We start from the raw sequence: 13,893 nt of genomic DNA on the forward strand, positions 1-13,893 counted from the left end.
TATGTTGTTAATGTGCTAACTGGCTAACTAGCATGAAGACGGTCTTCCGGTTTCCCTTTTTGTATGACTATTATAGAGGACCACCATCTACTGGTATGGAGGGGTACGTCTCTTCTCACGCAGACACAGGACATACGTGCTTGTTAGCCTTCAGTGTGGTGTGTTCATGTACGACTTTTTGGCTAAGACACGGCAGTGTGAGGCAGCGCAGCACAGGGGCCTTTGTTGCTGCTAGTTCTCTGAAGTCAGTTTGGTGTGTCTGGGCCTTATGAGCCAGGTCCACCCCTCGCTCCTCCACAGCTGTCATTCAAATGTGGTCCCTTCTGCCTCCAAAAAACCAAGATGGCGACGAGGTCGTGGTCCTGGAGCTTTTGAAGGTATGGTGTATTTTGCATTACTTCTCTCAGTCTATGCTTATCTAACACAAAAACTATACATTGAATTAAATGTGAGAAGCTGACAGTTAAGGGCTGTAGGATGACAACATACTGCAGTCAAACTAGTTACTTATGCCCCGAATATTCAAATTTGACATGTACGAAACAAAAGTATCTGATTGTGTAACAAACAAATAGAGTATAAATAACACCAGCCAATGCAAATCATATTCAGTATTTTGATGGACAAAAGACAAAGAAGTGATGACAGCTGCCTGCACACACAACCAACTACAACATGTGTCTTTCCTGTTGATTAAAGCGATGTGATGTACTTTGCATACACTGCGTTTTTGCCTGCCTACCTTTCTTTAGAAGCATGCGCAGATTATCATGAAACTGTCTGTTTTGTGATCACAGCCATATTTATTGTACACTTTTTGGATGTGAGGGACATTGGTGTCAAAACCTCATCCAGGTCGCTGTGGTCTTCGAGCTCTCAGAGGTAAATTTTCTGACATAACACTTTTTTTTTTCTGTATGTAAAGATTGATGTTAGGGACACAGAATTACAAAGTCATAAAAATTAATGTGCAAATTGTGCAACAGCTTTGAACCGAGGGTGTACACTTTACTTCAGTTAAACCACTTTCTGGTAATTTGCTTGTTTTTTCTCTTCTGCCCTTTAATACAATTTTGAAGTGTAAGTATGTCATTGTGTAACAAAGAGATAGCAGAGAATAAAAATGTTCTGAAAAAGCTAAATACATTAGTAACATTTACAGCATTTGGAATAAGAATTAAAAAAAGAATCAGGTGATACAGTTTAGAAATGTCAGGAATCTGTATATCTAGAAAATGCTTACAAAGACTTCTTTTTCATCTTTGTCTTCTTCTTCTTATTATTATTACCTTTTGTGTTTTGTATTTACTGCATTTTCTGACCAATCCAGTGAAAGGTATTTATAGTTATATTTGCAGTTTTCAGAAAGTTTCGGGAAGAATTTGGTGGTACTGTTAAGAAATTCCAGAAACTGAGTCTCTGTATCTATTATTATCATTTTTATTTCTATTATCACCTTTTCTGTTTTGGGTTTACTGTATATTCTGGTCAACCCACAGAGAGGTATTAATGTGATGTTTATAGTTTTCCAGGGAAAGATGAGAGCTGAGATATGCAAAACAGCTTTGTGTGTTGTGACAATATGATTGTTGGTGAAAGGTCTTCCAGTAATATAAGAATACATGTATTGTTACCCCTACTTGACAACATTAGGTAGACAATAAGCAACTTCTTTCTTTCTATAACTTGATCTCTTAAACACCAGGTTTCACCGAAGAATGGGAGATTTCAACAATGACAGCTCCTCACAGGACGGAAGCTATTATGACAGCTACAGTGGCGACTACTACATAAAAGTACCTACCTTCAACTCCTTCTTTGTTGACTCACACAATGAAATCTACAATGACTATGTCTCTCAAATATTTCCCCAAGTCCCCTACCCCCCCACTGCCATCTATAATCATAACAACATCACCTTTGGCTCCAGTAATTACAGCAACATCACTTTGGGCTCCAGTGATTATATTTACACCCCCTTTGGGTACTACGATTATAATGACAAAGCTGGATTCATCATGTACGTGGTGACGTGCATAATTATTTGCATCGGCCTTCCGCTGACCCTCATGGCCATCTACAATCTTTATTCTCTGGTATGTGCATTATGGTAGATTTATTTATTTACTGTGTGTGTGCGCCAAGAATCTTTATCTGGGTATGGGGCCCTGATCTGGTGACAGGGGGTTGGGATGAAGTGTTGTAACGATCTAAAAATCAATGGGAAATTGGGAATAACTTACTTTATAATATAAAATGTGCATGCAAGCAAATAAGACTCCAAACCACTACAGTACATAACCCTGACGCGAGTTAGCCAGTTAACACATTAACAACACAATCCAGCACAGTCGGGTAAGGGTTACTTTAAAAGTAATCAAAGTACTTTACTGCATTACTTTTTTTTAAAGTAACCAGTTACTTTACTGCGTTACTTCCTGAGTAAAGTAACTCAAGCACTTTTAAAGTACTTTTGAGTATTCTACATTTCCTATTGGGCAATGGACCACAGGGCGCTAAGCCTACATTTTTTGTCTCCAAAATTAAAGTTATGGACCACTTGCCCTTCACTGAGATCCAATTCTCCCAACACAGCCGTCACTTTGACCAGTAGAAACACAGAACGATCTGCTGCCGTAGACAACTGTATGACAACAACACCCCAGCATTTTTAATATTTCCTCTAGGGATGTTACCACACAGAGTAAAAGGGGGAAATGATGGTGTGATACAGCAGAGGCACTTTGTCAACCCGCTGAGTTAACCTTACTGTCATTAGCATCAAGCTAGCAAACAATGGTACATCCTCACAGTCGGACATAAAGTAATAACATTACATTACTATATTATTATAGACAGTCCGTTATTTATTAATCCCTCTGTGGTTTTATATTCTTACTTTTTATATGCTCCCATTGTCTTTATAAAGTTAACATATCGTGCCGTCGTTTTAAGCTCAACACTTCCTGAATTTCTTTCAAATTAAAAGCCCCTTATAACCTCGGCTGAGAGAATCCCTCCATTTTCTAAATAGGCTTTTATTGTGAAACATTTGTAGGAACTTGGTTGTGGAGGATCCAGTAGCTTGAATGTTTGCTTAAGGTGCTTCAAATGTAGCTCCTGCCATCCGCTGACGCTTTTAGATGACTCCGACAACATTTCGGCCGGCACATGAACAGACACAGTGACTCAAATAATAGTAAAAGTCATAAAAATAGGACAAGAATAACCCAATGACATCACACACATCGTGAAGACGACCGGGGATAATTGGTGAGTACCACCGTGTAGTGTGTCATGTCTGCCGGCTAAGTCACGGCACGAGTTTATGACTCCACAATCGTGTAATGTGACATAGTGACTTTCAGAACGGACAGAAAGGTTGTGTAGTGTGTACCAGGCATAATGCAAGTACTGAGTCTGACCTGTCTGTCAGCAAGTCCTCCTCCATCTTTTTTTTTAGACTCCACCGTAGACAAGGGCAGCATTTCTTCTACCACGTAGCGAGCCACAAGCTTCATGGCTTCTTTCGGACTGGTTTAACATTATATCCGTTATTAGAACCAAAAGACAGTCGTTGCTGTTTCGGAGCTGAAGGACGGTACAAAGTAATGCGTTATACCCAACTGTGAAAATTAACACAAAATATCAGTAACGTTTCTGCTTAAGAGTTCAGCGGCTAGAAAATAAATCTTACCTTGTATAACAAGTTTGTTTCAGTCACATTCGCTCTCAACTTAAGCCCTTTGTTTACTTTCCTCACTTCCATTTCTCTTCTCGTGCGCTGAACTGAAAAGAAAAGAAGACAACGAGACTTAATGTGCACTAACATTGCATGACACACCGCAGCAACTATGGCAACAGATAATCGCTGACAGCCCAACACTGACCAACGGCCTACCATTGGCTGGGTGTGTCAGGGCCTTTAAACTGTAGAGATTAATGGCAACATTTCGTTACAACTCAAAGGAAAACACTATTTGGGGTTTTTACTGAAAGATATCTAATGTATGGAATTTTGTGGATATTCAAGGTCCCCACAGGATGAAGCTTTCTGACCTTGTTTATCCCTGACTTTTCCTTTAGCATCACTATGAAGTTAACGTTTGTGGTATTTAATGTAATGTCTCATCAACTATTGAATGAACTGCTGTAAGATATGATGCAGACATTCATGGTGCCCAGAGATTGATTTGCAGTAACTTTTGTAATGTGACTTGACATGTCTGGGATAAAGTGAACATGTTTACAAATGCTTCCCTCACTTTTCCCAATGTTTTCTGGCAGGTGATGAATGATCGTGTTGGTCCAATCTACGTCATCAACCTTCTCATTTCCGACCTCATTCAGTTCTGCGGCATGATCTTTGAGGTGGCGCAACCTAAGGACAGGACAGTCATTGATACATTCACATATATTTACGTATACTGTCTGGTGGCCAGTGTTTGCTTCATGGTGTGCGTCGCCCTGGAAAGGTAGCTGTCTGTTAATCCAGTATGTGTGGAGCGATTTCTGTATCTGACCATTCTGTTGTGATGTAATTCTGAAGCTGTGTCTGTATTACAGGTATTTGGTCATCGCCTGCCCACTGTGGTACCGCTTCAGACGAACCATCAAGATCTCTGTGCTGGTGTGTGTTGTGGTCTGGATCATTCCTCTTGTCTATTTCCTCCCTTTCTTTTTCTGGATTAATTTTAGGGTCAAACGAGTCATTTTCGCCATCCTCCTCCTCCTTCCTCTCCCACTGTTCATATTCTTCCTTGGTGGGACCCTCAAAGTCTTGTCTGCTTCCATCTCTGTCCACTCTGACGAAAAACGACGAATTGTAGGACTGTTGGTCCTGGTGTTGCTTATTTACATGCTGCTCTTCCTGCCGAGCATCAGTTGGTCCCTGGTAGTGGGAGCTAAATTCAACAAAACTTTTAGCAACGTGTCTTTAACGTTTCTCAAGTTAAGTCCTCTTGCAGATTTATTTCTGTATGTTTTCATGAAGAAAGGGACCGTTGACAAGCTGTTGGCTTCTGTGTGTTGTTGCAAAATGGACAGTGATGATATCAGTAGTTCAAATTCAAGTTCTGTCATTCAAGTTTGAATGATGGCAGCCAGCTTCATGTAGGCAGAGAAAGAGGGTGAGAGAGAAAAGGGAGAAATAAAAAGAAAGGATAGAGATGAGATTTTGTCATCGATTGACATGACTTCCAAGCCTTTAGGATATTTTCTCTATACATTTTGATTTGTTTAATACATACATTTTGATTTGTTTAATACAATACAGTAATCAATGCAACCAGTACTGGGAGTAGTATGTTACAAGACAATGCATTTCTGTTTTTCCATTTTTGGTGGAAAAAGAAATTTAAATGGGCTCATTAGTTTTAATTTTTGTCTTAATCATAGCAGACAAAAGTAGCCTATCCCCACATTTTTTTCTGTTTATGATCTAACATCACCCGTAGTAATGCCAGGCTCAAGGAAGAAGCGCTCAGTCCCTCCTTCTTGTGTGTGTGTGTGTGTGTGTGTGTGTGTGTGTGTGTGTGTGTGTGTGTTTGAAAGAGAGTGTGACAGAGAGGGGGGAAGGCAAAGTGGAAGGTGGACTATTGCATGCAGTATATTTTATTTTACCTTTCTCGACATTAGGGACAAAATTGATGAGTTGTAGTCCATGTAATCTCTGTAAATGGATATCTGCACATGTATGCAGTTGGCAACAGTACAAGAGTTTGGTATCAGAGGCATTCTGGTTTCAGTTTGTGGTCCGAGTAGTATTGACCAGTCATGTTTGAGTGGGCATTGGTTGCCTGCAGGTAAACAGACCATGTGGAGAGCAAAAGAGGTGGAACTCAGTTGCTTGAAATGCAATCATGGAACCTATCAGCTATCATCTGATGACAGCATAGCTTTTTATGAGCTTTTTTCTAATTTATCTACAGTCATAGATTCATGTGGACCTGTCTCAATTTGCTCACAGTAGACAAAACGTGGCAAAACTGGATTTCCCAAAATATTGGTCACTGCCCCAGAGGCTAAATTGTCATCAAACTTATAGCTCATGGGTTCCCACATTTTAATTTTTGTGCAGGGTTTGCACAAGCAGCAACCTCCAGGGCTGAAAATGAATCCAAATCAGAAGTGCCAATAATTGTAGTTCCATAGATCCCCATGTTGAAATGCCTACTTTACAGCAGAAATAAATATGCTTACAGCCTGGTACAAAACGCGGTTTTGGTCGTGATAGCTAATTTCAACATTCATGACAAGTGTACAGGGGTGGTTTTTATAGTACTTATTCATTTGTATTTTATGAAGGCTTTAAGTTACGCATAATTATCGGTTGAGTGACAGACTGTATGCGAGGTGTGCCACATTCTGAGTCAGATCCAACCCTCGCTCCTCCACAGCTCCACCCTCTGGTCAGAATACGGTCACTTCTAGCTCCAAGAACCAGCTCGGCAACTGTCAAAATGCCAAACTCAAGGCCGCAAAACGGGAGTCCGCAAACCAGTGGGTGACGCTGCAATAGCTACGTCCATTATTTTATACATTTTTTAAAAATTTTATTCTATGGGTTTAAATTACTGTTAAAGTTACAAAGAATACATTTTGGTGTGTTTGTTTCTGTAAATAACTTTTATTACTTTGTTTCATTATGTCTGTCATGATGAGAAATTAATGTCAAATGTCTATGAAACAGTTGTTTTTCATTTTACTCTCATGGATAAAAAATTGTACAGGTGTCTTGTCCACCGCTGTCCCACGGCAACACTAAAAACAAAAAATTTTTTGGCAATATTTTGAATGCTATCCTCATGTACACTACTGCAGTCAGTGGAAATTAGAACATCTTTAAACACGACTTTGTCTCGTACGACGTAATAATAAATTACAGACATCTCTATGTTGTCCAGATCAGTGGTTCCCAACTGGTGGGTCGCAGGTTCATTGTGAATGGACCGGATTTGACTCACAAACGTGTCAAGTTTGTAAAAAAAAAAAAAAAAAAAAAAAAAATGTTGTTTTTGTTGTGTTTTTTGAAGTACAGTGAATCCCCGGCACAGAGCTTTTATTTTGAAGTGTCATTTCCTGCTGTAGAATGAGTGACTAATGGACAGCTACTTAACAGAGACAGCAAACTAGCTCGATGACATGGCCTAGTACAAATATGGCGCTAAATATATTAAACTGACTGAACTGAAAGTGAACTAATGACACTGCTCTAGATGAAGTGTAAATATTTTCAGAATTTCGTCTTGATAACTGATTTTTTTTATACCAGTTGAAATCTGCCTTTACATGCAACCCTGGTGACAGCCTAGGTCGTAGTGTGAAGCCAGTCTTCAGCTTTTCAGTTGGCAGTTAGTTCAACAAGTTCTTGACTTAACAGTGGTGTTTAAGGATGGTAAAGGAGTTTGCGACCTGGTTGATGCAGACTAAACATTGTTGTATATCTAGTCAGGCATTGTGCTTTGTAAATAAGAAATACATGATCTTTTAATGTAAGAAGTTTTAAATAGTATGGTCGAGGCAGTTTTGCTGGCAGACCCTCCCGTATTTCTCATTTGTCTTCCTCCTCTTTTTTTCCATCTTCCTCCTTCTTCACCTTCCTCTTCAACATGCCCTCCTTGATTCATTGCTCTGTAGAATTAGTGAGAGCTGTACCACAGCAACAACATGTATATTTCTACTTTGTGTTTCAGGGACTCCCTGCTGGCTCTGTGGTTAAGCCGTGGTAATGGTCAGCTTACCCTGTTAGATAGCAAGGTTGTGATACAATTTGATCTGTATAGTAGGTGGTGTTAAAAGATTTGAAAAATTTCTGCTGGGGCTGTAGCTTACATCAGCTGCTTCCAGCTCTCACACTGCATTTCTTCAGGAAATGCACATTCTAGTTATAAAAGTGATTCACTTACTTTTGAAATGAGTGGTTATTGTAACTAATCATTATTTTCAGTAACTTGCGCGACACAGGTTATACTAATGTATGTCTATCCAAAACTGTATTTTTGTTTTTGCTGTTTTTGACCAATAATAAAGTCAACTACTGTCTATTTATCTTTATTTAATCTGTTACCAATTAACCTGCTTATCTGTAGAATGTCTCAAATTGTGTATATTTACAAAAAAACAATAAAGTTAGTAAGTTTGAACATAAAACATCTTGTCTTTGCACTTTTTTCAATTGAATATAGGTCCAGAAAAGATTATTAAGTCATTGCATTCTGTTTTTATTTACATTTTACACAGCTTCCCAGATTTTTTCCAATCGGGGGTTGTACGTTCCAGTGAACATTTGCAACATGTGAAATCCACTAACATTCAGTTAAACGGTGTTATTTGTGACAAAACTTCTAGTCTGAGCTCCATCCCATTTATGAGCTGTTTATATCTTCTCTGCCAAGGAGCATGCCATGTTGTCAGTGGCGGCGGCAGACGATTTTTACTGGAGGTGGAGGGGGGGTTTGAGTATTAATTGGAGGTGCTAAGGAGTTGTGGATATAGCCTACCAATATAAGCACACAGAGTCCAAATCAACAAAAAATCATGCACACTGTGGAATTAGAGGGACCACCAACAACACGTCTTTATTTTAATTTTGCTGGGCTCCCCAATCATGAGGAGGCAACCCTGGATATAGCAGAGCAATACAAAAGAATGGCAGCTCATGACAGGCTAATATATTGTTACTCACCACAAGACGTCTTTACAGAAGAATAGACCGTCTGTTATTGTGATTGCTGGTAAAGGCATCGATGATTTTATCTGCGTCCAGTTCTTTGGTCCTCCTGATGATTATGGTCAAGAATGCCAGGGTACTGTTGCACGTATGGCCACTGCCATTCCTCAGGTATGTCTTCAAATGCTGGAGGCAAGATGTGCTGTGCTCGGGCAGGACCTACCGTAAATAATGTACCTATACATATTGTTTCTAGCCTAGAATGGAAAACCATTGGTTCTAGATAAGGCATTTCACGCTTTGTCATCGGCCACCGTAGCTCTCGGCAGAGGGGAGAAGATTCAGCTGGTTGTAGTTAGCAAATTCACCACTAGATGCTGATACATCCTACACACTAGACCTTTAAATGTCCCATTTCCTTTCTAAGCAGTAAGACTCTTGTTATTAACAAACTCATATCTGAACATTAACACATCTGTAAGTGTATCATGTTGTATTCAGGGCATTATTGAGAGAAGAAGATTTGCATTTTCAGGACACACATATCAGAGGAACATATGAGACATGATGAAACCAAATATCAACTCCATGTTTATAGCAGGAAATCCATAACATTTTCAACCACAAATTGATATCTGTTCAGAAGAAGATGATTATCAGTGCTGTACTCATTGCTCAATGCTCACTGTGGGGATGTGGTGTCCCTGATACATGCTTGTGTGCAACAGTTTACGTGCACTTGCATATTAATGTTCAGAGTAAGCTTTGAGTCATACATTTTTTATAGTTAAATCTGACACTTAATGGAAATAACATTACTGCTGGATAAACATGATCAAGGATATTTGCACCTGCTGACTCATCAAAACTGCAAAGTCTTGAATGTACAGACTTAACATGAATTAACTGATAACCACTTCCTTTATCGTGTTTTATTAATCTCACACTAATGCATTTTGTGCCTGTTTCCTCTCTTCCTTTAGAGATAATGATAATCTAAATCTCCTCTACTACGTGTTACAAATAACCATATTTATTGTAAACTTTCTGGATGCCGAACACCACATCAAACACTGGTGAGAACTCATTCAGGTCGGGTCTTGCTGCTTTCACAGGTAAATTTTGTGACCATATATTATATGGATTATTGAAAAAGATACGGACACTACAAACAGTCAGGAAATGATTATGGGACCTTTAAGAAGTGGACAGATTTGGACTGTAGCTGTACATACTACTGTGTTTTTCAATCAATAGATAAAGTATACTAGTGAGCTTATATGTCTAGAGCATTTTACAAAGGCTTTTTTCATCATTAATACTGTTATTACATTTTGTAGCATTTACTGTATGTCCTAAATCATTAATCTACTGGGAGCTATTTATAGTGATACAGCCAGTTTTTCAGGAAAACATGACAGCTGAAATATGCAAAGGTTATTTGTGCTGTGATAATAAGATTACGTAACCCAAGACTGTTTACATTCAGGTACTGATTCAGTTTATGATGCTTCATGAAATGGCTACACAAATCTGTACACAAAAAGATAATACAGATGGTTCACCAAGTGGACTGATTTCTCATGTAAACATCCTCTCCGGAGAGCAAAGGTACGCCAGTCAATATGCATTGATATTAACATTACATTAAATCACTGAAACGGTTGAACAATGTTCGGCAGCGGGATTTGTTGCACTATCTGAAACTGTATTATTTGACTGAATAATATTAGCAGATAATGCAACAAATATTTAGCATTTATTAATTTTCTAAGAGTGGATGTAGGCCGACTGTTTTCGTGTTTGTGTGCGATAATGCTAGATAACGGCAGATATTAGGCAACATGTTCCATTTCCATAACCTCATCTCTTAAACAACAGGTTTCACTCTGAAGAATGGAAGAAGTCAACATTAACAACATTTCACAGGACAAAAACGGCAGCCTCACCTATGATTTTAATGAAGAAGTTGGATTCATTATGACAGTGGTGACGAGCATAATCATTTGTATCGGCCTTCCTTTGACCCTTGTGGCCATCTATGCTATTCGTTCTCTGGTATGTATATTATAACTGAGATTTATTTATTTACTCATTTACCGAATGTGTTGTGTCTCTGTAAAGGCTTTCGATCTGAGTTGGAGGCCAGGTGTCAGAGGCTGGTATGGAATGTTGTAATGATCTATAAATTTAAAGAATTACTCCATTTTGAAAATGTACATGAAGCTGACTGAACCCTAAACCCATGTAGATTACATGTGTGACCCCATCCAGCTGTCTCTTAAAGTGTATAGTCAATGGCACCATGAAGTTAAAACTTTTTTCACAGAAATTTGCACGACATTGTTTTTTTTAATTTAATATACAAAAAACATAGGATATTTTGTAGATATTCATGGTCCCCAGAGGATGAAGTCCACTAACTTTTCCTTTAGCTCCACTATGATGTTGATGTTATTGGATGTTTTTTGTTTTTTGTTTTTTGGGGGGTGGAGGGGTGGGGGGGGGGAATCTCAACAATCATTAGAGAGATTGCCATAAAAAAAAAAATACAAACATTCATGGTGCGAAGAGTTTAACTTATCTTAACTTCATTAATCTGACTTTTCATTTAATGCCATCATGTAAAAAATTTTTTGATTGGTCCGTGTTTTGTTTTTGACTAAATACATCCATAACTAATGGCCCCAAAATAAATGTCTCTGACTGAAGTTACAATATATGCAGTACATATTTGGGAGGAGGTGCAGTCCAGAATGTCTACAATACCTTTTTTACTTTGATCAATGTTTTCTTGCAGGTGAAAAATGATCATGTTGCTCCAGTCTACGTCATCAATCTTCTAATTTCCGACCTCATTCAGCTCTGCTGCATGATTGTTTGGGTGGCACAACCTGAGGGCAGCAAGATATACAAAATCATCTTTATTATTTACTACTCTGGTCTGGTGGCCAGTGTTTGCTTCATGTTGTGCATCGCCCTGGAAAGGTAGCTATCTGTCTATCCAGTGTGTGTGGAGCTACTGACCAATGTATATAGTCCTGAAGCTGTGTCTATCATGTATTGCAGGTATTTGGTCATCGCCTGCCCACTGTGGTACCGCTTCAGACGAACCATCAAGGTCTCTCTGGTGGTCTGTGTCGTGGTCTGGGCCCTTCCTCTTATCTGTGTAATCACTTTAGTTTTCTGGGATTTTGTAGAGGTCGCAGACACCATCTGTGCCATCTTTTTCCTCCTTCCTTTCCCACTGTTCATTTTCTTTCTGGGTGGGACCCTCAAAGCCCTGTCTGCTTCCATCTCTGTCCACGCTGATGAAAAACGACGAATTGTAGGAATGTTGGTCCTGGTGCTGCTTATTTACATGCTGCTATTTCTGCCCAGCATCATTTGGCTCCTGGCAGAACGAGACAGGTATAACAATACTTCAAAGGACCTGTCTTCTGTGTTTCTTAGGTTGAGTCCTCTTGCAGATTTAATTCTGTATGTTTTCATGAGGAAAGGGACCACTGACAAGCTGTTGGCCTCTGTGTGTTGTTGCAGAATGGACAGCGATGATATCAGCAGTTCAACAGTATAAATGATGACAATATGTCCGCAGTCAGCTTCATTTAGACAGAGAAAGAGGGGAAGGGGAGAATACAGAAGAAGACATGCAGGCAGCTAGAAAGGGGAGTGACAGAACAGATTCTATCATCTACTGATACGGCATCCAATAAGACATCGAACTGTGGATACAAAGAAGCCTTGTCTTTTACTTAATTTTTTTTATTTAGTCTTAATTAGTCTCAATTTTCAAGGGAGAACTAGCTAAGACAGGTAACAGCATAAATAAAAACATGTTACAAGTTACAGACAAGAGCTTATAAATTATAAAAAGAGATCAGGCCAGATCAGGTCATCCTACCTGAGAGTATAACTCACAGTGGTGAGTCAGAGCTTTACAATTGGGAATAAACCTCAAGAGGGACCTCTAGATCATCATAACCTCACCAGGCACATGCTTGCTGGGTAAACCTACTGGTAAACCTGCTCTTGTTCACTGTGATGGCTTCAACAAATGTAAATTAAATTTGTTTTGTATTAGCTTGTTAATTGTAAGTTGATGTCTATTATTATTATAGTTTAATTACAGAAGCAAATGAGATATTATTTTTTGATACACAGAGCTCATTATAGCCGCCACACTGTCTGATTCCTAAAGCTTTATTTGAACAGTTTTTGTATGTGCAACACAGAAAGAGCATTTCAATTAAAAATGTTTCTAAACAAAATGATAATGTTTGCCTTTGACTCATTCAGTAAATCAAAACCAAGTGGCAACCAAGTGGCTAAAACATGAAGCCAACATTTAAGTGTCTTAAACTGCAGTTCCTCTAATGGCCACTTGAGGCTGGCTCCAGAAGCCAGTCAATCCTTATAGACCTCCACGTTCAAATGCCCAACTTTACAGCAGAAACAAACATGTTTACAGCTTGGTACAAAAAAAGAGTTTTGGTCTCTATAGCTAATTTCAACATTCATGACAACTGTATGGGGAATTAATTTTTATATAACTCACACAGTCAGACACAGATGAATGTCTTCTGGACAACTGTTAGGTCAGCAGTCTTTCCCATGGTTGTGGTTGATTGAAGGTTCAGGAAACCTTTGCAGGTGTTTTGAGTTAATTATCTGATGAGAGCTCTTCCTCTTCTCAGGACTGTGTGAGTCCACAATATGTACCATTTTCACTTTCTGAAATAACTGACGAGAAATATTGAACTTTGTCACGATATTTTGATTTTTTGAGATGCGCCTGTAAGGCACAATATGCATTAGTGCGAGAGGGAAGTGGGGTTGATAAAACACCACAAAGGAAGTTGTAATCAGACCATGCATGTTAAGTCTGTATGTTCAAGACTTTGCTGTTCTGATGAGTAAATAGCAGCTGAGCTTGTTGCAGGTTTATATATCCTCAATCATGTGGATCATATTGGTGATCATATGTATTGGTGATTTGCAATTATAAAGATTCGTAGATGTCTGTTACAATAAAGCTAAAGGCATCTACTTTATATAGCAACCATTGTTTCAACAGCATTTCATTGGTAAGTGTTTGACTACAATGCTGCAGCTGTTAGAAACAGCACTTAAAACGTGTGTATGCCTGTTACATTTGCCTCAAAAGGATAAAAAGAAATGAGTGTCTCTTCAGTTATAGCCAGATTAAAGAACATAAACAT

General features: G+C 38.9%; 2 protein-coding genes across 2 annotated transcripts; both read left to right on the forward strand.

Annotated features, from left to right (window-relative positions):
- Positions 1-1,718: 1,718 nt before the first annotated feature.
- LOC125903841 (uncharacterized) lies at positions 1,719-7,916 on the forward strand. The gene is made up of 4 exons (XM_049601004.1): positions 1,719-2,096; positions 4,288-4,475; positions 4,567-4,630; positions 7,695-7,916. The coding sequence occupies exons 1-4, from the start codon at positions 1,719-1,721 to the stop codon at positions 7,728-7,730; spliced, it is 666 nt and encodes a 221-aa protein (XP_049456961.1). The 3' UTR covers positions 7,731-7,916.
- Positions 7,917-10,567: 2,651 nt separating this feature from the next.
- On the forward strand, positions 10,568-12,248 carry LOC125903334 (G-protein coupled receptor 4-like). The gene is made up of 3 exons (XM_049600206.1): positions 10,568-10,729; positions 11,472-11,659; positions 11,741-12,248. Exons 1-3 carry the CDS (start codon positions 10,568-10,570, stop codon positions 12,246-12,248), a joined length of 858 nt encoding a protein of 285 aa, XP_049456163.1.
- The last annotated feature ends 1,645 nt before the right edge of the window (positions 12,249-13,893 follow it).

The sequence above is a fragment of the Epinephelus fuscoguttatus genome, linkage group LG16 (assembly GCF_011397635.1).
Source record: "Epinephelus fuscoguttatus linkage group LG16, E.fuscoguttatus.final_Chr_v1".
Classification (NCBI taxonomy): Eukaryota; Metazoa; Chordata; class Actinopteri; order Perciformes; family Serranidae; genus Epinephelus; species Epinephelus fuscoguttatus.